General features: G+C 44.1%; 2 protein-coding genes across 2 annotated transcripts; both read left to right on the top strand.

Moving 5' to 3' along the window:
* The first annotated feature begins 13,410 nt into the window (after nt 1-13,410).
* Nucleotides 13,411-15,633, top strand: LOC123048545 (uncharacterized). Its single transcript, XM_044471628.1, has 3 exons — nt 13,411-14,106; nt 14,226-14,541; nt 15,285-15,633. The coding sequence occupies exons 1-3, from the start codon at nt 13,591-13,593 to the stop codon at nt 15,320-15,322; spliced, it is 870 nt and encodes a 289-aa protein (XP_044327563.1). The 5' UTR covers nt 13,411-13,590; the 3' UTR covers nt 15,323-15,633.
* Nucleotides 15,634-19,130: 3,497 nt separating this feature from the next.
* LOC123051349 (GSH-induced LITAF domain protein) lies at nt 19,131-22,217 on the top strand. Its single transcript, XM_044474210.1, has 3 exons — nt 19,131-19,512; nt 21,702-21,828; nt 21,918-22,217. The coding sequence occupies exons 1-3, from the start codon at nt 19,277-19,279 to the stop codon at nt 21,999-22,001; spliced, it is 447 nt and encodes a 148-aa protein (XP_044330145.1). The 5' UTR covers nt 19,131-19,276; the 3' UTR covers nt 22,002-22,217.
* Nucleotides 22,218-23,131: the final 914 nt, after the last annotated feature.

Here is a 23,131-nt window from a genome sequence, read left to right as displayed (position 1 = left end):
AGGGGAGGGGTGCGGCCACCCTTGAGGCCCTTTTCCTTCTTTCCCGTATGGCCCAATAAGGCCCAATACGTATTCCCGTAACTCTCCGGTACTCCGAAAAATACCCGAATCACTCGGAACCTTTCCGAAGTCCGAATATAGCGTCCAATATATCGATCTTTACGTCTCGGCCATTTCGAGACTCCTTGTCATGTCCCCGATCTCATCCGGGACTCCGAACTCCTTCGGTACATCAACATACATAAACTCATAATAAAACTGTCATCGTAACGTTAAGCGTGCGGACCCTTTGGGTTCGAGAACTATGTAGACATGACCGAGACACCTCTCCGGTCAATAACCAATAGCGGGACCTGGATGCCCATATTGGCTCCCACATATTCTACGAAGATCTTTATCGGTCAGACCGCATAACAACATACGTTGTTCCCTTTGTCATCGGTATGTTACTTGCCCGAGATTCGATCGTCGGTATCTCGATACCTAGTTCAATCTCGTTACTGGCAAGTCTCTTTACTCGTTCCGTAATACATCATCCCGCAACTAACTCATTAGTCACAATGCTTGCAAGGCTTATAATGATGTGCATTACCGAGTGGGCCCAGAGATACCTCTCCGACAATCGGAGTGACAAATCCTAATCTCGAAATACGCCAACCCAACAAGTACCTTTGGAGACACCTGTAGAGCACCTTTATAATCACCCAGTTACGTTGTGACGTTTGGTAGCACACAAAGTGTTCCTCCGGTAAACGGGAGTTGCATAATCTCATAGTCATAGGAACATGTATAAGTCATGAAGAAAGCAATAGCAACATACTAAACGATCGGGTGCTAACACGTCATTCTCCTAATGAGGTGATCCCGTTAATCAAATGACAACTCATGTCTATGGCTAGGAAACATAACCATCTTTGATTAACGAGCTAGTCAAGTAGAGGCATACTAGTGACACTCTGTTTGTCTATGTATTCACACATGTATTATGTTTCCGGTTAATACAATTCTAGCATGAATAATAAACATTTATCATGATATAAGGAAATATATAATACTTTATTATTGCCTCTAGGGCATATTTCCTTCAGTCTCCCACTTGCACTAGAGTCAATAATCTAGTTCACATCGCCATGTGATTTAACATCAATAATTCACATCACCATGTGATTAACACCCATAGTTCACATCTCTATGTGACCAACACTCAAAGGGTTTACTAGAGTCAATAATCTAGTTCACATCGCTATGTGATTAACACCCATAGTTCACATCTCTATGTGACCAACACTCAAAGGGTTTACTAGAGTCAATAATCTAGTTCACATCGCTATGTGATTAACACCCAAAGAGTACTAAGGTGTGATCATGTTTTGATTGTGAGATAATTTTAGTCAACGGGTCTGTCACATTCAGATCCGTAAGTATTTTGCAAATATCTATGTCTACAATGCTATGCACGGAGCTACTCTAGCTAATTGCTCCCACTTTCAATATGTATCTAGATCGAGACTTAGAGTCATCTAGATTTAGTGTCAAAACTTGCATCGACGTAACCCTTTACGACGAACCTTTTGTCACTTCCATAATCGAGAAACATATCCTTATTCCACTAAGGATAATTTTGACCGCTGTCCAGTGATCTACTCCTAGATCACTATTGTACTCCCTTGCCAAAATCAGTGTAGGGTATACAATAGATCTGGTACACAGCATGGCATACTTTATAGAACCTATGGCCAAGGCATAGGGAATGACTTTCATTCTCTTTCTATCTTCTGCCGTGGTCGGGCTTTGAGTCTTACTCAATTTCACACCTTGTAACACAGGCAAGAACTCTTTCTTTGACTGTTCTATTTTGAACTACTTCAAAATCTTATTAAGGTATGTACTCATTGAAAAAACTTATCAAGCGTCTTGATCTATCTCTATAGATCTTGATGCTCAATATGTAAGCAGCTTCACCGAGGTCTTTCTTTGAAAAACTCCTTTCAAACACTCCTTTATGCTTTGCAGAATAATCTTACATTATTTCTGATCAACAATATGTCATTCACATATACTTATCAGAAATGTTGTAGTGCTCCCACTCACTTTCTTGTAAATACAGGCTTCACCGCAAGTCTGTATAACACTATATCCTTTGATCAACTTATCAAAGTGTATATTCCAACTCCGAGATGCTTGCACCAGTCCATAGATGGATCGCTGGAGCTTGCATATTTTGTTAGCACCTTTAGGATTGACAAAACCTTCTGGTTGCATCATATACAACTCTTCTTTAATAAATCCATTAAGGAATGTAGTTTTGTTTTGCCAGATTTCATAAAATGTGGCAATTGCTAACATGATTCAGACAGACTTAAGCATAGATACGAGTGAGAAACTCTCATCGTAGTCAACATCTTGAACTTGTCGAAAACCTTTTTGCGACAATTCTAGCTTTGTAGATAGTAACACTACTATCAGTGTCCATCTTCCTCTTGAAGATCCATTTAATCTCAATTGCTTGCCGATCATCGGGCAAGTCAACCAAAGTCCACACTTTGTTCTCATACATGGATCTCATCTCAGATTTCATGGCCTCAAGCCATTTTGCGGAATCTGGGCTCACCATCGCTTCTTCATAGTTCGTAGGTTCGTCATGGTCTAGTAACATAACCTCCAGAACAGGATTACCGTACCACTCTGGTGCGGATCTTACTCTGGTTGACCTACGAGGTTCAGTAATAACTTGATCTGAAGTTCCATGATCATCATCATTAACTTCCTCACTAATTGGTGTAGGAGTCACAGGAATAGATTTCTGTGATGAACTACTTTCCAATAAGGGAGCAGGTACAATTACCTCATCAAGTTCTACTTTCCTCCCACTCACTTCTTTCGAGAGAAACTCCTTCTCTAGAAAGGATCCATACTAAGCAACGAATGTCTTGCCTTCGGATATGTGATAGAAGGTGTACCCAACTATCTCCTTTGGGTATCCTATGAAGACACATTTCTCCGATTTGGGTTTGAGCTTATCAGGATGAAACCTTTTCACATAAGCATCGCAACCCCAAACTTTAAGAAACGACAACTTTGGTTTCTTGCCAAACCACAGTTCATAAGGCGTCGTCTCAATGGATTTTGATGGTGCCCTATTTAACGTGAATGTAGCTGTCTCTAATGCATAACCCCAAAACGATAGTGGTAAATTGGTAAGAGACATCATAGATTGCACTATATCCAATAAAGTACGGTTATGACGTTCGGACACACCATTATGCTGTGGTGTTCCAGGTGGCGTGAGTAGTGAAACTTATTTCACATTGTTTTAACTGAAGGCCAAACTCGTAACTCAAATACTCTTCTCTACGATCAGATCGTAGAAACTTTATTTTCTTGTTACGATGATTTTCCATTTCACTCTGAAATTATATGAACTTTTCAAATTTTTCAGACTTCTGTTTCATTAAGTAGATATACCCATATCTGCTCAAATCATTTGTGAAGGTCGGAAAATAATGATACCTGCTACGAGCCTCAATATTCATCGGACCACATACATCTGTATGTATGATTTCCAACAAATCTGTTGCTCTCTCCATAGTTCCGGAGAATGGCGTTTTAGTCATCTTGCCCATGAGGCACGGTTCGCAAGCATCAAGTGATTCATAATCAAGTGATTCAAAATCCCATCAGTATGGAGTTTCTTCATGCGCTTTACACCAATATGACCTAAACGGCAGTGTCACAAATAAGTTGCACTATCATTATTAACTTTGCATCTTTTGGCTTCAATATTATGATTATGTGTATCACTACGATCGAGATCCAACGAACCATTTTCGTTGGTGTGTATGACCATAGAAGGTTTTATTCATGTAAACAGAACAACAATTGTTCTCTAACTTAAATGAATAACCGTATTGCAAAAAACATGATCAAATCATATTCATGCTCAACGCAAACACCAAATAACACTTATTTAGTTTCAACACCAATCCCGAAAGTACAGGGAGTGTGCGATGATGATCATATCAATCTTGGAACTACTTCCAACACACATCGTCACCTCGCCTTTTACTAGTCTCTGTTTATTCTGCAACTCCCGTTTCGAGTTACTACTCTTTAGCAACTGAACCAGTATCAAATACTGAGGGGTTGCTATAAACACTAGTAAGTACACATCAATAACATGTATATCCAATATACCTTTGTTCACTTTGCCATCCTTCTTATCCACCAAATAGTTGGGGTAGTTCCGCTTCCAGTTGACCAGTCCCTTTGCAGTAGAAGCACTTAGTCTCAGGCTTAGGTACAGACTTGGGCTTCTTCACTTGAGTAGCAACTTGCTTGCCGTTCTTTTTGAAGTTCCCCTTCTTCCCTTTGCCCTTTTCTTGAAACTAGTGGTCTCGTCAACCATCAACACTTGAAGTGGTCTCGTCAACTATCAACACTTGATGTTTTTCTTGATTTCTACCTTCGTCGATTTCAGCATCACGAAGAGCTCGGGAATTACTTTCGTCATCCCTTGCATACTATAGTTCATCACGAAGTTCTACTAACTTGGTGATGGTGACTAGAGAATTCTGTCAATCACTATTTTATCTGGAAGATAAACTCCCACTTGATTCAAGCGATTGTAGTACCCAGACAATCTGAGCACATGCTCACTAGTTGAGCGATTCTCCTCCATCTTTTAGCTATAGAACTTGTTGGAGACTTCATATCTCTCAACTCGGGTATTTGCTTGAAATATTAACTTCAACTCCTGGAACATCTCATATGGTCCATGACGTTCAAAACGTCTTTGAAGTCCCGATTCTAAGCCGTTAAGCATGGTGCACTAAACTACCAAGTAGTCATCATATTGAGCTAGCCAAACGTTCATAACGTCTGCATCTGCTCCTGCAATAGGTCTGTCACCTAGCGGTGCATCAAGGACATAATTTTTCTGTGCAGCAATGAGGATAATCCTCAGATCATGGATCCAATCCGCATCTTTGCTACTAACATCTTTCAACATAATTTTTCTCTAGGAACATATCAAAAATAAACACAGGGAAGCAACAACGCGAGCTATTGATCTACAACATAATTTGCAAAAAACTATCAGGACTAAGTTCCTGATAAATTTAAGTTCAATTAATCATATTACTTAAGAACTCCCACTTAGATAGACATCCCTCTAATCATCTAAGTGATTACGTGATCCAAATCAACTAAACCATGTCCGATTAACACGTGAGATGGAGTAGTTTCAATGGTGAACATCACTATGTTGATCATATCTACTATATGATTCACGCTCGACCTTTCGGTCTCTGTGTTCCGAGGCCATATTTGTATATGCTAGGCTCGTCAAGTTTAACCTGAGTATTCCGCGTGTGCAACTGTTTTGCACCCGTTGTATTTGAACGTAGAGCCTATCACACCCGATTAACACGTGGTGTCTCAGCACGAAGAACTTTTGCAATGGTGCATACTCAGGGAGAACACTTTTATCTTGAAATTTTAGTGAGAGATCATCTTATAATGCTACCGTCAATCAAAGCAAGATAAGATGCATAAAGGATTAACATCACATGCAATCAATATAAGTGATATGATATGGCCATCATCATCTTGTGCTTGTGATCTCCATCTCCGAAGCACCGTGCTCGTGATCTCCATCTCCGAAGCACCGTCATGATCACCATCGTCACCGGCGCGACACCTTGATCTCCATCGTAGTATCGTTGTCGTCTCGCCAACTAATTGCTTTTACGACTATCGTTGCCGCTTAGTGATAAAGTAAAACTATTACATGGCGATTGCATCTCATACAATAAAGCGACAACCATATGGCTCCTGCCAGTTGCCGATAACTCGGTTACAAAACATGATCATCTCATACAATAAAATATAGCATCATGTCTTGACCATATCACATCACAACATGCCCTGCAAAAACAAGTTAGACGTCCTCTACTTTGTTGTTGCAAGTTTTACGTGGCTGCTACGGGCTTAGCAAGAACCGTTCTTACCTACGCATCAAAACCACAACGATAGTTTGTCAAGTTGGTGTTGTTTTAACCTTCGCAAGGACCGGGCGTAGCCACACTCGGTTCAACTAAAGTGAGAGAGACAGACACCCGCCAGTCACCTTTAAGCAACGAGTGCTCCGAACGGTGAAACCAGTCTCGCATAAGCGTACGCGTAATGTCGGTCCGGGCCGCTTCATCTCACAATACCGCTGAACCAAAGTATGACATGCTGGTAAGCAGTATGACTTATATCGCCCACAACTCACTTGTGTTCTACTCGTTCATAGCATCAACGCATAAAACCAGGCTCGGATGCCACTGTTGGGGACGTAGTAATTTCAAAAAAATTCCTACACACACGCAAGATCATGGTGATGCATAGCAACGAGAGGGGAGAGTGTTGTCCAAGTACCCTCGTAGACCGACAGCGGAAGTGTTATCACAACGCGGTTGATGTAGTCGTACGTCTTCACGATCCGACCGATCAAGTACCGAACGTACGGCACCTCCAAGTTCTACACACGTTTAGCTCGATGACGTCCCTCGAACTCCGATCCAGCCGATTGTTGAGGGAGAGTTTCGTCAGCACGACGGCGTGGTGACGATGATGATGTTCCACCAACGCAGGGCTTCGCCTAAGCTCCGCAACGGTATTATCGAGGTGTAATATGGTGGAGGGGGGCACCGCACACGGCTAAAATATCGTATATCAAGTGTGTCCATGGGGTGCCCCCTGCCCCCGTATATAAAGGAGCAAGGGAGGAGGAGGCCGGCCCTAGGAGGGGGCGCGCCAAGTGTGGAGTCCTACTAGGACTCCCTAGTCCTAGTAGGATTCCACCTCCCATATGGAATAGGAAAAGAGGAAGGGAAAAGGAGAAGCAAGGAAGGGGGCGCCCCCCTTCCCTAGTCCAATTCGGACCAGACCAAGGGGAGGGGTGCGGCCACCCTTGAGGCCCTTTTCCTTCTTTCCCGTATGGCCCAATAAGGCCCAATACGTATTCCCGTAACTCTCCGGTACTCCGAAAAATACCCGAATCACTCGGAACCTTTCCGAAGTCCGAATATAGCGTCCAATATATCGATCTTTACGTCTCGGCCATTTCGAGACTCCTCGTCATGTCCCCGATCTCATCCGGGACTCCGAACTCCTTCGGTACATCAACATACATAAACTCATAATAAAACTGTCATCGTAACGTTAAGCGTGCGGACCCTTTGGGTTCGAGAACTATGTAGACATGACCGAGACACCTCGCCGGTCAATAACCAATAGCGGGACCTGGATGCCCATATTGGCTCCCACATATTCTACGAAGATCTTTATCGGTCAGACCGCATAACAACATACGTTGTTCCCTTTGTCATCGGTATGTTACTTGCCCGAGATTCGATCGTCGGTATCTCGATACCTAGTTCAATCTCGTTACTGGCAAGTCTCTTTACTCGTTCCGTAATACATCATCCCGCAACTAACTCATTAGTCACAATGCTTGCAAGGCTTATAATGATGTGCATTACCGAGTGGGCCCAGAGATACCTCTCCGACAATCGGAGTGACAAATCCTAATCTCGAAATACGCCAACCCAACAAGTACCTTTGGAGACACCTGTAGAGCACCTTTATAATCACCCAGTTACGTTGTGACGTTTGGTAGCACACAAAGTGTTCCTCCGGTAAACGGGAGTTGCATAATCTCATAGTCATAGGAATATGTATAAGTCATGAAGAAAGCAATAGCAACATACTAAACGATCGGGTGCTAACACGTCATTCTCCTAATGAGGTGATCCCGTTAATCAAATGACAACTCATGTCTATGGCTAGGAAACATAACCATCTTTGATTAACGAGCTAGTCAAGTAGAGGCATACTAGTGACACTCTGTTTGTCTATGTATTCACACATGTATTATGTTTCCGGTTAATACAATTCTAGCATGAATAATAAACATTTATCATGATATAAGGAAATATATAATACTTTATTATTGCCTCTAGGGCATATTTCCTTCATGATTAACTAAGTCACTTATCACCCAACTTGTGCCATACTTAGGGAGAAAGCCGTGCACCCTTGCGGGGCAATTTGCGTTCTTGCATACCATTGTCAAGAATTTCTGACTGGACACCTCAGCTTTGAAACCCTTTGCGTGGACATTGCCCAATTAATTATTGCATCCTTCAGGGCTTGCTTGTTCGGATACATAGCACCCGTCGCAATATTGTTCTGGTGATATTGCCAGGCTGAATCATGTCCATCATTCACGGTCATTGCAGATGATAAGTCATGATTGCACCATGCAGGATTCGGGACCTCCTCTGCATTTTCTTCTTCATCTGACTCGTCAGAATCATCGGCATGACCCCTTTCAACATCGGTGTCTTCTTCTTCCATCTGGTTCTGCATGTGCCCATCTACCTCGTCAGCGTCCACCTCGCCATTGTAATCACCATCGGCATTTCCTCCTTCTACCTGACTACTCTGCCCTGGTTCATAACCATAAGCATTTCCTCCTTGTACCTGACTGCTCTATCCTTGTTCGTAACCATAAGCATTTCCTCCTTCTACCTGACTGCTCTGTCCTTCGTAGCCACCCTCGTCTTCATGTGCAGTGACCTCCTTCACGACGGGAAGCACTAAAGCAACAGGATTGCATCCCCTTCGTTCACAACCTTGTAACCACCGCACCCAATCGGAGTCTCCCTCTATTGGCCTCAAATAAAAGTAAATTTTTGAACTTGACCGTGTCCACAATGCATGAACACCGACGGTGTGTGTTTCAGTATCAAGACCTAAACTTGCCGCAATCCATTCTTTCAACTGACTAACAGACCATGTTTGTGGTGCGCTGATTGCCACCTCTATGTGAGTAAATTCATTCAGATCTGCTCCCAACTCATTTGTTTGGACAGTACCAGGACCATAGTAAAATCTCAACTTCACTACATCGGACATCTCGACTCACCTATTTTTTTCAACAACGAAATACAAGTATTAGACATGTCTATATATTACCAGGACCATAGTAAATTTCACGATCAATATAATTTAATCTATGTGGACGATTATGATGAGTTGCTTGACTCTTGTTTTAATAATAATATAATAAATAGGCCCATGTTTACTAATAATAAATAGGCCTCAAATAATAATAATAATATAACCGACAAATATGATAATTCATTTTATTTCAATTATATGGCCCATGTTGATGTATTTTTAATTTTAATCAATTTTAAAAATATTTGTCTCTTCTTTCGAACTTTTTATTCATGTTTCAAACTTCTTATCACGCACCTGTGTACGTGTCAACTATTAACCAACAACTTATCATCCCCACTAACAACTAATACAATTCACACACCTAAAACTATATTACGAAAATTTGCCGTAGCAACTACAAATATTTACGTATACTACCGGGGCAAATAACAATAATCGCACACAAATTTTATTTCACATCGAACGAAGCGTGCGTGCGAACGAATAATATGTACGTATACTACCGGGGCAAATAACAATATTTACGTATACTACCGGGCCAAATAAAAATATTGCGGTATACTACCGGGCCAAATAACAATAATCGCACACAAATATTTACTTATACTACCGGGGCAAATAACAATATTTACGTATACTACCGGAGCACCTACAAAAAATAAAATGTGGGCTGAAATATACCCTTGAAGCGTGCGTGCGAACGACGAACGACGAACGACGAACGAAAAACTGCCGGTGCTCCGGCTCCAACGAAGCACGACGAACAACAGCCACGACCACCACGAGCTACCCCGTCACCACCACGACCACCCAACTTCACCACCACCACACTGCCACAACTTCACCACCACCACCTCCACCAAAATGCTCACCACGACCACCACGAGCTACCCCGTCAGTAGATCGACACCTCTTTTGGCTGCCCTAAATGAGTTGAACCCATTCACGGTGCCAAAATCGCAAAAATGTAGCTCATTTAGGTGCACAAATGGGTGCCATTTTTCTGTAGAGAGAGGAGAAGGAAGAACACAGAAGAAATGAGCAACGGGAGAAGAAGAATGGAGGAAGGAGAGGATAAGGCCGGGCCGGCCAGCGTGTCAGGCTACAGCCCCCTGTCGGCCAGCAGCTGGCCGATCGGCGGGCGGTAGGCCGACAGGGGCGCACAAGCCGACAGCCCACTGCCTCCCCCTCGCGCGACGTGGCCCGACCAACCACAGGCCGCCGCGTGCCAGCCGGGCCTGCAGTCGGCCTGCTGCTAGCCGATCGGCCTGCTGTGGGCCGATTGGGCCTGCTGCTAGCCGATCGGCCTGCAGCGGGCCGACGGTGTATTATTTTTGAAATTTCTTTCTTTCGCGTAATATTTCTGTAATTTAAAAAAAATGTATTATTTAAAAAAATTAGCCTTAATGTGCTGGCAAACATCAATGAGAAAGTATGAGACATGGCCCTTATTTTAATATGAAGAATCTGGAACTTGAGGACGGCCGTGTTGCATGGTAAAGACCATGTCCCGGTTCATGTTTCTGTTGATTTTCTAAATAGCTACTTGCACTCTATTTGGCATGCAAAGAAGTATAGCGTAGAGGAGATGATAAAGGGCAAGACAGTGGAGTAAGAGTTCGTGCCTAAACTAGGGAAGAAAGTGCCTTCACAGTCTAATCTATGGCCTGCTCCGGCTGCTGGGCATGTCCCCTTATCGGTCAACGGCTCGTTTTCCTCCGATGGAACCGAGGGTTCAGGAATGATACTAAGGGCATGTACAATGGTGGTATATGGATACATATGTCCCATGACAAAAAGTAATTTAAGGCATCTACATTTATTTTTTTCTCCCCAATGCAAGCTACCACTAGTAGGGCTCATTAAGAAATAGAAAATAAATGCTCTAGTACACATGCATCTTTACTTTTCACTCCAACCTTTTCAACTTTTCTCACTGGACCACACTTTTTCTCTTCAAGCACCCGCCTCCTGAAAAGGATCCCGCTTCCCTATCCGAACCTACTTTACGTCATATCTGATCCTACATGGCATGCGAGGCATCACCTTGATGCTATGCATTATACATGCCCTAAGAAACTCTGACAGTGGACTGATCTTTGCAGCCTACCGATACCTTTTCTTCTGTAATGATGCGCTTGAAGCGGAACTACATGCATTGAGAGAAGGTCTTGCAATCACCATGGAGCGATCAAAGCTACCGGTGGTAATCCAGTCTGATTCCTCTATGGTTCTTTCTTTATTGGCCTCAGCTATTTTGGACCGGTCTGCATATGGTCATTTAATCTCGGAGATTAAGTTTCTTTTAGTTGGTAGAGTTTTTTCCTTCAAAAATTTCTAGAAACCAGAACAAAGTAACAGATCGTGTGGCGAACTATGGGAGGTTAGAATGTAGCACGGCTTGTTGGCTACAGAATTGCCCACCTTGTATCGTTGAGTTTTTGCCAGCTGATTGCAACTCTATTTCCATGGAATAAAACTCTCTTTCACCCCGCAAAAAAAGTAAATGAGATGAGATCAAACTAACACAGTGTGGATCGCAAAGCAGGACGGCAGAACACCACACCGGGAGAGAACGAAATCACTAGTTAAGGAGTACTCGTTGCAAAGATCACTCCCACTTTCCCAGGTTGCAACAAATGGCGCGCTGCATGTGCGCCACTTGTCGCAACCTAGGAGTTTTCACTTTTTTCATAGATTTGTTTATCCAAAACATTTTATCTCTTAAACCGTGCGTTCAAATCTCGAACCGTTTTCACTATTGGATTCCTCGCGTCGAGATCTTCAAAACTAGATCCCATGTTGATAGGTTTTGATGAAAAAAAATTCAGGAAAACAACCGGACGAAAAACCCGAACCGGGAGCACGGGTTTTTTCCCTTTCTGAAAGAGGCACACCCGTGCCTCTCGCGGAAGCAAAATCATGGCTCTCGCGGAAGCAAAAAAAAAGAGAAACGCGCTTTTTTTCTGTTTCCGAGGAGGCGTGGCCATGCCTCTGGTGAAAGCAAAACCATGCCTCTCGCGGAAACAAAACCGTGCCTCTCGCGAAAGAAAAAAACATGTTTCTTTTTATTTCTGCGAAAGCACAACCGTGCCTCTCGCAGAAGCAAACCCGTGCCTCTCTCGGAATGAAAAAAACAGAAAACACATTTTTTTTCCGTTTCCAATAGGCACGGCCATGCCTCTCGCGAAAGCACAATCGTGCCTCTCACGAAAGCAAAACCGTGCCTCTCGGGAAGGAAAAAAATAGAAAACGCGTTTTTTTCGTTTTCGAGAGTCACGGTCGTGACTCTCGCGAAAGCAAAACCGTGCCTCTCGCGGAAGCAAAACCGTGACTCTCGCAAAAAAACGTGTTTTTTCGCGCAAATTTTTTGGGGACAGCTACGCATCCGCCGGCCGATCTTCGCTAGCCCCCAAATCTGGCGTCTTCAACGTCAGCATGCTAGCTTTTGCAACAAAGATCATGTTGCGAAAATTTCTGTAGAATTATTCTGCAATAGAGTTTATGTTAGAATATTTTCTGCAATTGAGATCGTGTTGCGGAAACATTTGTGGAGTTTTTTCTGCCAAAAATGTCATATTGCAGAATTTTTTTGCAACAAAGATCACGTTGCGGAAATGTTTGTAGATTTTTTTGCAACAGATGTCATATTGTAGATTATTTTTGCAACAGAAAGCATGTTGCAAAGACGAACAAAGAAGAAAAAGGAAACGAATGGCTCTCAGTCGTTATGTTTTTTTAAACGTGACCCGTTATTTTCTTAAGCGTTATTTGTGCAACAAAGATCATGCTGCAGAAAAATATTTTATAACAGAGATTGTGTTACAGGGTTTTTTTTCTGTCTTTCACATTTCTGCAACATAGATGATATTGTGGAAAGATTTTTGCAACAAGCATGATGTTGCGGTAAAAAATATGAAAAAAAAAGTTATATACATGCGGGCCACTTGTTGGTGCTTCATATGTTTGTAACATAGCCTGTGTTACAAACTTGTGTGTGCAACATGCCCAATGTTACAAAAGTTGTTGAACTGTCCCACGTAGCGTTACCTGTCGTATGATTAAAATTAAATCGGACGGCCACGGAGGTGGTGGATACGAGCGACTCATCCGGCGGTTGGAAGGTAACGTTTCCCAAATTGTTTTCTTTTTTTTTTTCTAAAAGTTAAGGAAGACCGGTGAAAAATCGAAATGTCAAAAAGACCCGAAAAAAAAACTTTTAAAAAGCAGAAAACGCGTACGGAAAAATAAAAAAAAATCGGAGGGAACGTCCATAACGTGACACGTGGCGGGCGGCCGAAAACGCGCCAAGTGGCACTGATCGTTGTGAGCCTCCCGAAGGAGCGCTCGTTAAATAGAAGGAATGAAGCGGCTCGCGCGCGGGCCTGTGCAGGAAGAGGATACGGCCCGCAAGCTCCGTAAGCTGGGCAGAGGATACGGCCCGCAAGCCCGCACCTGCGGCGCCTTGAAATACCTGGCGCCCAACGCAACCGCCTCAACCAACAGCTTTCCTCGCCGGCGCCCTCCTCTCTCCACCGCGCAGCGCCCACCGCCTCAGCTCTCCGGCGCCGGCGACCGATGGACCAGTTCCACGACGGGCACCACGTGCGGCTGCGGAACCTCGTGCAGCGCACCTACCTCCACGCCGCCGACGACGGGGTGGGCGTCACGCTCCACGAGCGCCGCGCGTCCATGAACGCGGCGTGGGCGGTGCATATTTACCACGGCGGAGACGGCGATGGAGACGGCGACGGCCAGAGCCTGCTCCTCCACAGCGCCGCCTACGGCCGCTACCTTGCCGCCGCGGCCAGGCCGGCACGGCTCGGCCACAGAGGCCTCCGCGCGGAGCTGAGCGACTACGACCTTCCGGAGGTGGAGGCCATCGTGTGGCGGGCCGTCGGGTCGGGCTTCGAGGACGACGTCGTCCTGCTCCGCCACCTCGGCGGCCGCTACCTCCGCGCCAACGGCAAGTACCTCCCCTGGAACTCCTCCGGCGTCAGCGTCGACGACGACGCCAGCCCCATGATGTACTGGGTCGTCGAGCCCATCCCTTTCAGAGAGGCGGGCATGCCTGCCATTCCTGGTCCGCTTCCGGTGAGCTCGCTTCTTGAATTGCTTTCGGCGATTGCGATTGTGTTATGAGTAGTTTCTTTCAGCTTCTTGCCAAATTTGTGCTTCCTGGATGAGTGAGATGGTTAATGGTTCAACTGCAGACTCGCCCAAGATGCCTCTCCGCCATATTCGGTTCTCCCGGACGGCGGATCCTGTTCGTGCGGGCGCTCGAGGACGGGTTCTACCCCGAGGAGGTCGACGGCTGGCGCCTGTTCTTGTTCAAGGGGAGGTCCGTGTTCCGCCTGAGGGACGACCTGGCGTTCCGCGTCGCTGCCGGCGTGGACGACCCGAACATCGCCATGTGCGTCCGAGCGGGCCGCTACGGGAGACTGACCCCGCTCGTCGTCGACCTGCCCCATGGCGGCTACGGCGAGGGCGAGACCCTCGAGATTGTCGTTTTCCTGGCCGGGACACCTGGTGAGAGCCTCTCTTCATGCCCCTACATATCTCCTAATGGTGGCAACAAGTGAAAACCGGTAATCTGTTGTAGTCTGAAAAACAGTTATTGAAATTGTTTGTTTTTAGATTCATTTACTGAAACTGCTGTTTTAGTCTGAAAAACAGTTAACTGAAACTGTTAGGTGTCTGCAACTGCTGTAATCTTTTACTAGTAGATAAGTAAAAGATGATCTGAAATTGAAACCGTAAATCAGTTGATTCATCTCTTTTCAGCCTTGGCAGAGAAGATGGTGATGATATCCGTTTGATTTAGCCCATTTTACTAGTCTTGAATAACTTGTGAACAAATTTCAGGTTCCAACAGTGGTAAATCAAATCTTGTTTCTGCACGATACATTCTGTTAGAACCTGGGTGTAGTCCTGTAGAAAAGTTGAAGTAGTTGGATGGAAAAAGTAGGTGCCATGTGGATTTATCAAAGCTAGTTGGCCATTTCTCTTCTTGATTCAGATAACTCCGTTCGTCCATTCCATATGTTTGCCGCTAGTAGAAATTATGGAAGCTAAAAGGCCAACTCAATTTCGGTCATCTCATTTCACCTTTGCAGAGAAGATACTAATTTTTTAACCTGTGAATAAAATTCAGGTAGCACCTTACAATCTTTAGTTCCTTGCACATTACATTGTTTCAGGTTTTTTCTTCTTGATCTTGTTATTGATTATTGGTCTGCCGCCTAACTCGCTCATAATTTCTGCTAATTCAGCCTACAATGCGCTGCGATACCCGGATGTCGATGCATAGTAGAGGAAGATCAGAGCGGGAGTCCTGACAGTTCACTTTTTGACAAGTTTCGCTGCCTCGGATTTGATGGCGTCAACTTTTGCCTATAGATGGATAGATACAGATTCAGAAAACTCAGCAGGTCTTGATTCAGAACTACTGAAAGTGTTGCGACCATTGGCTGAACAATTTTGTAGTGGTGCTGGAATGTAGTAGCTGCTCTAACATTCATCGTGTGATATGATTGCCACGGCTTCATAGACAAACCGTTTCACCGTAGGGTACTTGCAATGAGTTGATGGTCCTGCAATATTTTTTGATCGTGCATTTCACGTAACGGAAAATGCAGTAGTTTTTGCAATGAGCTGATGGTCCTTCATTCCTTTTAGAAATGAAGAATGCAGAATGCAGTGGGTTCTTCCTGTGAGCTACTCCCTCCGTTCCAAATTACTCGTCGTGGTTTTAGTTACGACGAGTAATTTGGAACGGAGGGAGTAATGATCATATTTTTCGTTTTGCTGTTTTCTGTGTTTTTAGAGGCCTTAACTCCTGGCCTTAAAGCAGAAAAGGCCTTATGATAGAATAGTACAAAGCTTCAAAAATAAATAACCTGAATCCTTGCGAAATCTGTCAAACACCTAGTGCCAGATTGGCCTGGCTCTTTCGCAAAGACAATTTTGGACCCGTAAACAAATGAGTAAACACTGTCGGATCATCTGAACCTAGATAATTAGGAGAAGGGAATTTTGTATCGACTGACACATCACCAAAGCACAGTGGGGGGATTTCAACATTTGCAGGCTCATAACTTCAGTTTGCTGCTCCAACAGCGTACATCTTCTCTGCTAGGCAAAGTGAAAAAGAAAAAAATGTCATGAACTGCTTATATGGTCATAACTCATAACTGACACATAGTATTTTTTTTCACCAGGTTTATCGTACTCATGAGCAGCAACAGTTGGCGATGAACGTGTTGCCCATATTCTACTGAGTTAGTACTAATGTTCATGAACACTGCACCCCAAACATGAGAACTTGGGGAAAAATTTGCTATCTCAACGAAATGAAGTGTGTGTCACCATAACATCCAGAAAATATGTCCGGTGGTACAGTTCCAGCCAGTATACAAAATTCCACAACCAAAATACAAAGACTATCTTTCGGCAGTATATGTCCAGGAGCAAAGACTAGCAAAGAGACATTTGCAGGAAGTCTTGCTAGCACAGGCATTGTAAATTAACTTATAAGCAAAAACAGAACATGTTCCCGGATTTTGAAAAAAAGTTCACGTATTTGAAATAAGTTCGAAAAAAACAAAGTGGATTTGAAAAAAGTTCATCAATATTGAAATTAAAAAATGAATTTGGAAATTTTTCATAGATTTAGAAAACACAAATTGTGATATATTGACAAAGAGTTTGTAAATTTTAAAAAGTTCATCCATTTTGAAAAAATAATGTTCACGAATTTGAAAAAACAGGAAATATAAAATCATTCAGGAATTTGGGGAAAATTCACGAATTTGAAGTAAGTTTCAATTTTTTAAAAATTTCACGCATTTTGAAAAGGAAAAAAGGAAAAAGAATAGAAAAAACGAACAAAATAGGTTCAGAAAAAACTAAACGGAAAAAAAAGGGGAACAGATCTGTCCCACTGCAAACCTTAGATTGACCGGCCCATGCAGAACGCCTCCAGGCGCCAGTTAACGAAATACACGTTAACTGGCGCAGAAGGCGCCGAATAAGAATTGGGAGGATTTCGGGCGCGCGACATGGGCCTTGCCCACCGAGCAGAGACAGCGACAACACATGTCTACTTTATGGGTCCGTCTAGGACACATCTAGATGTGACATAGTTATGTTACATCTAAGTTGATTTTCACTCTGTTTGTGGTCTATTTTTTTCCTAGTTTTTTTTGTTTCTTGTTGCTGCACTATATATTTGTGAAAACTTAGATGTGACATCCTTAAAAAACATCTAGATGTGAATTAGACAAACTGACTTTTGGTGAGTTTATTTTTAATTTGTAAAAAATAATAAATAATTGAATACATCATATGTTCACACAAATTCAAAAACATTGGTGAATTTGAAAAAAAATCAAAAGTATTCGTGAATTCAGAAAAATGATAGCAGGTTCAAAACAATATCGTGGATTCTGGAAAATGAAGGCGATTCAAAAACGGTCGGTGGATTTTGAAAAATGTTCACCAAAACAATTGAAAAAATCGTGATTTTGAAAAAAATAATTACAATATAAATCGCAACATAACCAAAAAACAGAAAAAACCGGCTCAGAAGTTTCCCGATCCTTTCTAAAATTGCTCGAGGGGAACGCTCTGCCGGCCATGATGGGTCGGCCCGTTAGTGAGCGCGGGTAGCCGATGGATTGCCAGTGGTGCATTTGTGGCGCATAGGCAATTTGTGCGCCTTATTGACCTGGTGCATTTGTGGCGCATAGGCAATTTGTGCGCCATATTGACCTCGTCGCCATAATAACCGTTCATATGGCAATCATGGTCTAAAAAGCCGCTCTAGGAGAATCATACACCCCCTCGACCTGTATAATGTATGGAGAACGCTCCAAAATCAAACTCATGTGCCTTCATATTTTAGAGGTTGTGGCACTAATATGTAGCGGCCCTCGTCTGCAATCGTTTGCGCGGGAAGGTTTTCTTTTTTGTAGCCTCCTCCCTACGCGTAGCCCGGTCAATGGTGTTGTCGTACGATTGTCGTTTCCGCACCTACGCTTTTCCACCAGGAAACGGTGCCAATTAATAGCAGTCGTCGTGTTACGCACCCGTATCCCCCTGCACGTGCGTAATTCGTCCTTGTTTGTCGTCGCGGCGCGACCATCCGCAGGTATATAAACCTTCATTGCTCTCCTTCCTTGGCATCACCCAAGCTCTATCTCCCCTCAACCCCGTCGCTGCCAGTCTACCACACCCCTATCGTGCACTTTGTTGGTTGTGAGCCCACCCCAATCTCCTTCCCCATCATCTTCACACTCACCCTTATCAATAATGTCGGGACTGCGCCCTTGTCGCGGACCTTTCGGTGGTGAGACCGAAGAGGGACCGCGCCGAGAGAAAATTATGTGGAGAGGGTGTGGGACTACTCCAAGTGGGTCGAGAAGGACGGTCATCATAAGGCTGAATCAGTTGTCGGATGCACGCGCCTCCCCGCCGCCCACGACTAGTTTGCCCCCATGCTGACGACCGCCTAGACAAAAATGGACGCCACACTCTGCCTTAAAAACATGGCATTATCCCACATCACATAGGCTTTCGTCCACCACGTGTCCGCTGAAGTCACATCAGCCAAGCCCCCCCCCCCCCCCCCCCGCGCATGCGAGGCCACTTCCAAACGGTAGAAGATCCCGTAGTTCAAATTCTAGCAGAAAACGTAGTTTAAATGGTTTTTCAAATCCTTTTTGAGATCCTTGTTGAAACCTAGTTTGAGAAAACCGACATCGTTGAGGTGGAGAAGGAAGAGATCGTATTCTCAATGACCAAATTACGGGTCCCGCATGGAAACATTTTCTGGAGGCCACGCTTATGGCGACTGAAAATTTTGCGCGACGACATCGGCAGCCTCCAAATTATCACGAAGCACGCTCCATGTGACATAAGGCGATCAATGTTATGTGGAGATCTTCTAGAATTGCTCTACGGTAATTGCAACATGTTCACAAGCGTACGTATGTAGCAAACGGCTCACAAGCCTAGAGCATGTCAGACACGGAAAGTGGAAGGCGGGAGGCTCCTTCATGGAAGGTGGCCGAACCGATCGCGTATCCTTTTTCAACACGGAGAAGAAAGGACTTTCATAACGACGGGATATAAATCATCCCGGCCGTCCGTTTCAAGCCTCGACGCGCCTGCCTGTCATCGCACGGCACAGAAGGCAGAACCCCCAGCCACGACCGGCGACCGCGCACCGCCCGGCCCAGATCCCCGCCCGCCGGCAGCGACCATGGCGACGACCAAGGCCGCCGGCGAGGAGCCGGCCCTCGGCATCCCGTACAACCCGGCGCAGGCCCAGGGCAGCTACTACTACCCGCCGGACCCCTACGCGGCGGGGCGGGTGCCGCCGAACGCGATCTACGCCGGCGCGCCCAAGGGGGTGCCGCTGCAGCACACCATGTTCCGCGACACGCCCGCCCCCTTCCACTGCCAGTCCTGCGGCGACGCCGCCGTCACCTCCGTCCGGTCAGGGACCAACCCCTAATCTCCCCCTCCTTCCCCTTCCCCCCCTTTTCCCCTCCCGTGTTGCTTATCTTGCGCCGTTTGTCTGGGGAATTTATGTGACATCTATGAGGTTTAGGTGCGATTCGAGGATGAGACCTAGTGATTTGTGAATTGATGCTGACCGAATTTTGTTTTAGCTGTCCCTCTTCCTTCGTGCGTTCTGATGGCTAGCTTGATTCGAGTGAAAGGGTTCAGAATAGTGATGTTCTAGTGATAGATAGGCGTGAAAGATAGAGATGATGGTTATCCGGAAGTCTAGTGCGGCCTATGGAAGAGCAGCAGAGGTGATGAGGATTGACGCTTATTGTCAAGTTGAGTTAGAGAATATCTTAACTATTAAAGCGAGTTTCATTCTGGTCGCATTCTTTGTAATCTTATGATTTTGACTTCCATTTGGGTAATATTTAGCTTAGATGGATTCAAGTTGATTTGGTGAACAAAATTTTCTGTGAAGATCGTACTTCCTTATTCTGTTTTTCTGGTGCTAGGTAACATTAGTAGTTCTGCAACTTCTTTGCCCCAGCATGTTAGAGCCCCCGAGTTTTTGTTTATATTCTGCATTGATGTCCTGGTTGATGGTGCAATATGATTGTCAATAGTCAAAATCATAAGATTGTTAATACTCTTCAAAATTGTTTAGTGGGAGACCCATGAGGATTGACACTTATTATGATGCTGAGTTAGAGGATATGTTAACTATTAAAGTGGAGTTTCATTCTGGTTACATTCTTTGTACCCATGATTCTGACTAACATTTGAGTAATATTTAGCTTAGATGGATTCAAGTTTAATTTTGTGAACAAAATTATGTGTTGAAGATATATCCGGATGACCATCAAAGAGTCTGCTGTCAAGGGTGCCACACAATCATCAACCTTCTATGCCACCATCCTGTGCTCCTCTTATCACTAGAACGTATGGATGATTTCTGAATGCTAAAAGTCAAAAGACCTGACTCTAACATAGAAACATTATAGTTCTCCAGTTTTAGCGGGCAACGGGATAAAATCATTAGAGATGCTGGCTAGTGATATTGTGAGGGATACATGAAACAGTTTGAACTCCATATAGTTCATGCCTGATCACATTTCTTATACCATTCCAAACAGAACATCCGAAATAGAACCAAGCAGCAAACGGAATCTCTAACTTGTAGCTTCTGTTTTCCAATTCTAGTTGGACACACCATCATTCCAATTCTAGTTGTGTTCTTTATTTTATTTTAATATTATTTAGCCCTTCAAACCAAACACATAGCTCAAGACTATATGAGCTTTATCCAAACGTGATCCCAAGTTCAGCTTTGACTTTGAATTGATGTTGAACCCTGCTTGGTGAGACCAATGATTCCTTGAAATAGCATTAGCCTCAAGACATATACCATGACATCTAATGTATGTATTTATATTATTTGTTATCTTGTATTCTGCAGGGTTTTTTTTAGGAATGCTAGTAGCAGATATGTTGGAAAGATGTTTTTATTAATTAGCAAACCAAACCTTAATCTAGCATTTCTCTGTTATGCAAAGACCTTCCAAGTAATACATTACCTGCAGCCTGATAGCATCTTATTATTCTATTCGCATTTCCTAGTGTCATTTATCTCAATGCTGTAACACCTTTTGGGGATACCATTAGTGCGTTCTCTGGGGATTTTGGTTGACTGGCAAACTTAAATGAGCATTATCCTGTGTTGAGGAGTCCGGCTTAGTACCATTTTCTGGTAGTATCGTGTATTTCTGTCCATACATTGCTTGATGTCAGCCACTTCTACCTCAACTCCAGCATATAGCCATGAAAAGAGCGAGGAGCTACTTTCATTATCTTTTTTGTGGAAAAACAATATTTTGTTATAGTTCAGTTTGGCTTGTCTATCCTACTTGTATATTTGATTGCTACTCCCTATGTAAACTAATATAAGAGTGTTTAGATCACTAATATAAGAGTGTTTAGATCACTAAAGTAGTGATCTAAACGCTCTTATATTAGTTTGCGGAGGGAGTAATAACCAGTCTTGTAGTTTTGCGTGCGGAAGTGTGAATAGATAGGCGAGGGAGACGTGAACGCAATATTCCTTGGAGTACTTGCCATGATAGTGAAATGTAATTGAAATCATTGATGCTAAGCCTTTTTCGTTACACATTGAACAGGTCGAAGCCGAGCGTCGCATCAGTTGTGGCTTGCATGATGCCCTTCTTTCTGGGCGTGTGCTTCCTGTGCCCCTCCATGGACTGCCTCTGGCACAAACAGCACTACTGCCCCAGCTGTGGAGAAATGGTTTGGCATCATATCCCTGTCAAGCATGTTGTTTTCTTGAGCTTCTGCTTCTATGTGTAATCCTCCTTTTCCTCTGATGAACTCTGCAGGTGGCTGAGTTCAAGAAGGACGACCCGTGCATCGTCGTCGACCCAACCAGCTGGACCGAGCCAAGTTTTGCCGTGCCTGCTTAGAGCGCTCACATGAACTGCCTGATATGAATATATGATATAGTTTGCAACTGTGTGTTGTTCTTGTGTGACCTGTACATAAATAAAATGGCTACTTTGTCATTATATCATGTGGTCTGTTGTTTCTTAGTCTGTGTCCACCGTCTGCTGGGTAATGCTTGACTTTGTTCTGTTTGGATTGCCACGGATGTGTATCCCTCCACCTAGTGGGATTCTTTCTCTTGCGTCTTTGTCTTAGATATTTTCCTTTTAGTTATTATTACGTACGTATTATATTTATCTGACTTGTTGATCATGACTGTCCTACATTGACAATTTACTGCGGAAATACCACGAGCGTGACCAGGCCGGATTAGCTATTCTCGCAACTGGACATTTGATGACATTTTGGGGATTGATTAGCTTGTGCTCACATATGTGTAGCGCTCACATATACTCCCTCCGTCCGAAAATACTTGTCATCAAAATGAATAAAAAGGGGTGTATCTAAATCTAAAATACATCTAGATACATCCCTTTTTATTCATCTTGATGACAAGTATTTCTGGACAGAGGGAGTATAATATATTGTAACCAAAAGTTCTCATTCATGCATTTGGGGGAACATATGGGCATGTTTGGTTCATAGCTTATATGTACTAGTTGAGTGCCCGTGCGTTGCCACGGGTTAAAAAATGCTTTAACAAAAAAGAATAATGTCAACCCGCCCCTATTTACTAATAAATAAAAATTAGATGTAAATGTAAAAAAAAACGCCTCCCTAACTCCGATCCCCTCTACTATCAGGATTGATGATATTCTTGAATCATTTAAAAGCAATTCCAACGTGGTGACTCCAACGGACGTATGTTTTGTTTGTTTTTCATCCGTTTGGGTTGCTCGTCCGCCTGTTCGTGTTTGCTTTTTTGTCTGGATCGGCCGGTGCGCCCAACGGGCCCGGATGCATTTTATGGCATGTCGGCCCCGACATTCGGTCGAACACCTAGACGGCGAGCTCCCGCGGCGCCGTCCCGCCCCGCAGCTCGCCCCGCCATGCCATGTTGCTCGGCCGTGCCCCACCCCATAGCTCCCTCCCCGCCACACCCTCCAGCTCGGCTGCGCCCCGCGCCTGCAGGTCCCGCCCCGCCCAGCTG

Source organism: Triticum aestivum, chromosome 2D (assembly GCF_018294505.1).
Source record: "Triticum aestivum cultivar Chinese Spring chromosome 2D, IWGSC CS RefSeq v2.1, whole genome shotgun sequence".
Lineage (NCBI taxonomy): Eukaryota > Viridiplantae > Streptophyta > Magnoliopsida > Poales > Poaceae > Triticum > Triticum aestivum.
The sequence above is the reverse complement of the archived record's forward strand: the minus strand, read 5'-3'. Positions and strand labels throughout refer to the sequence as shown.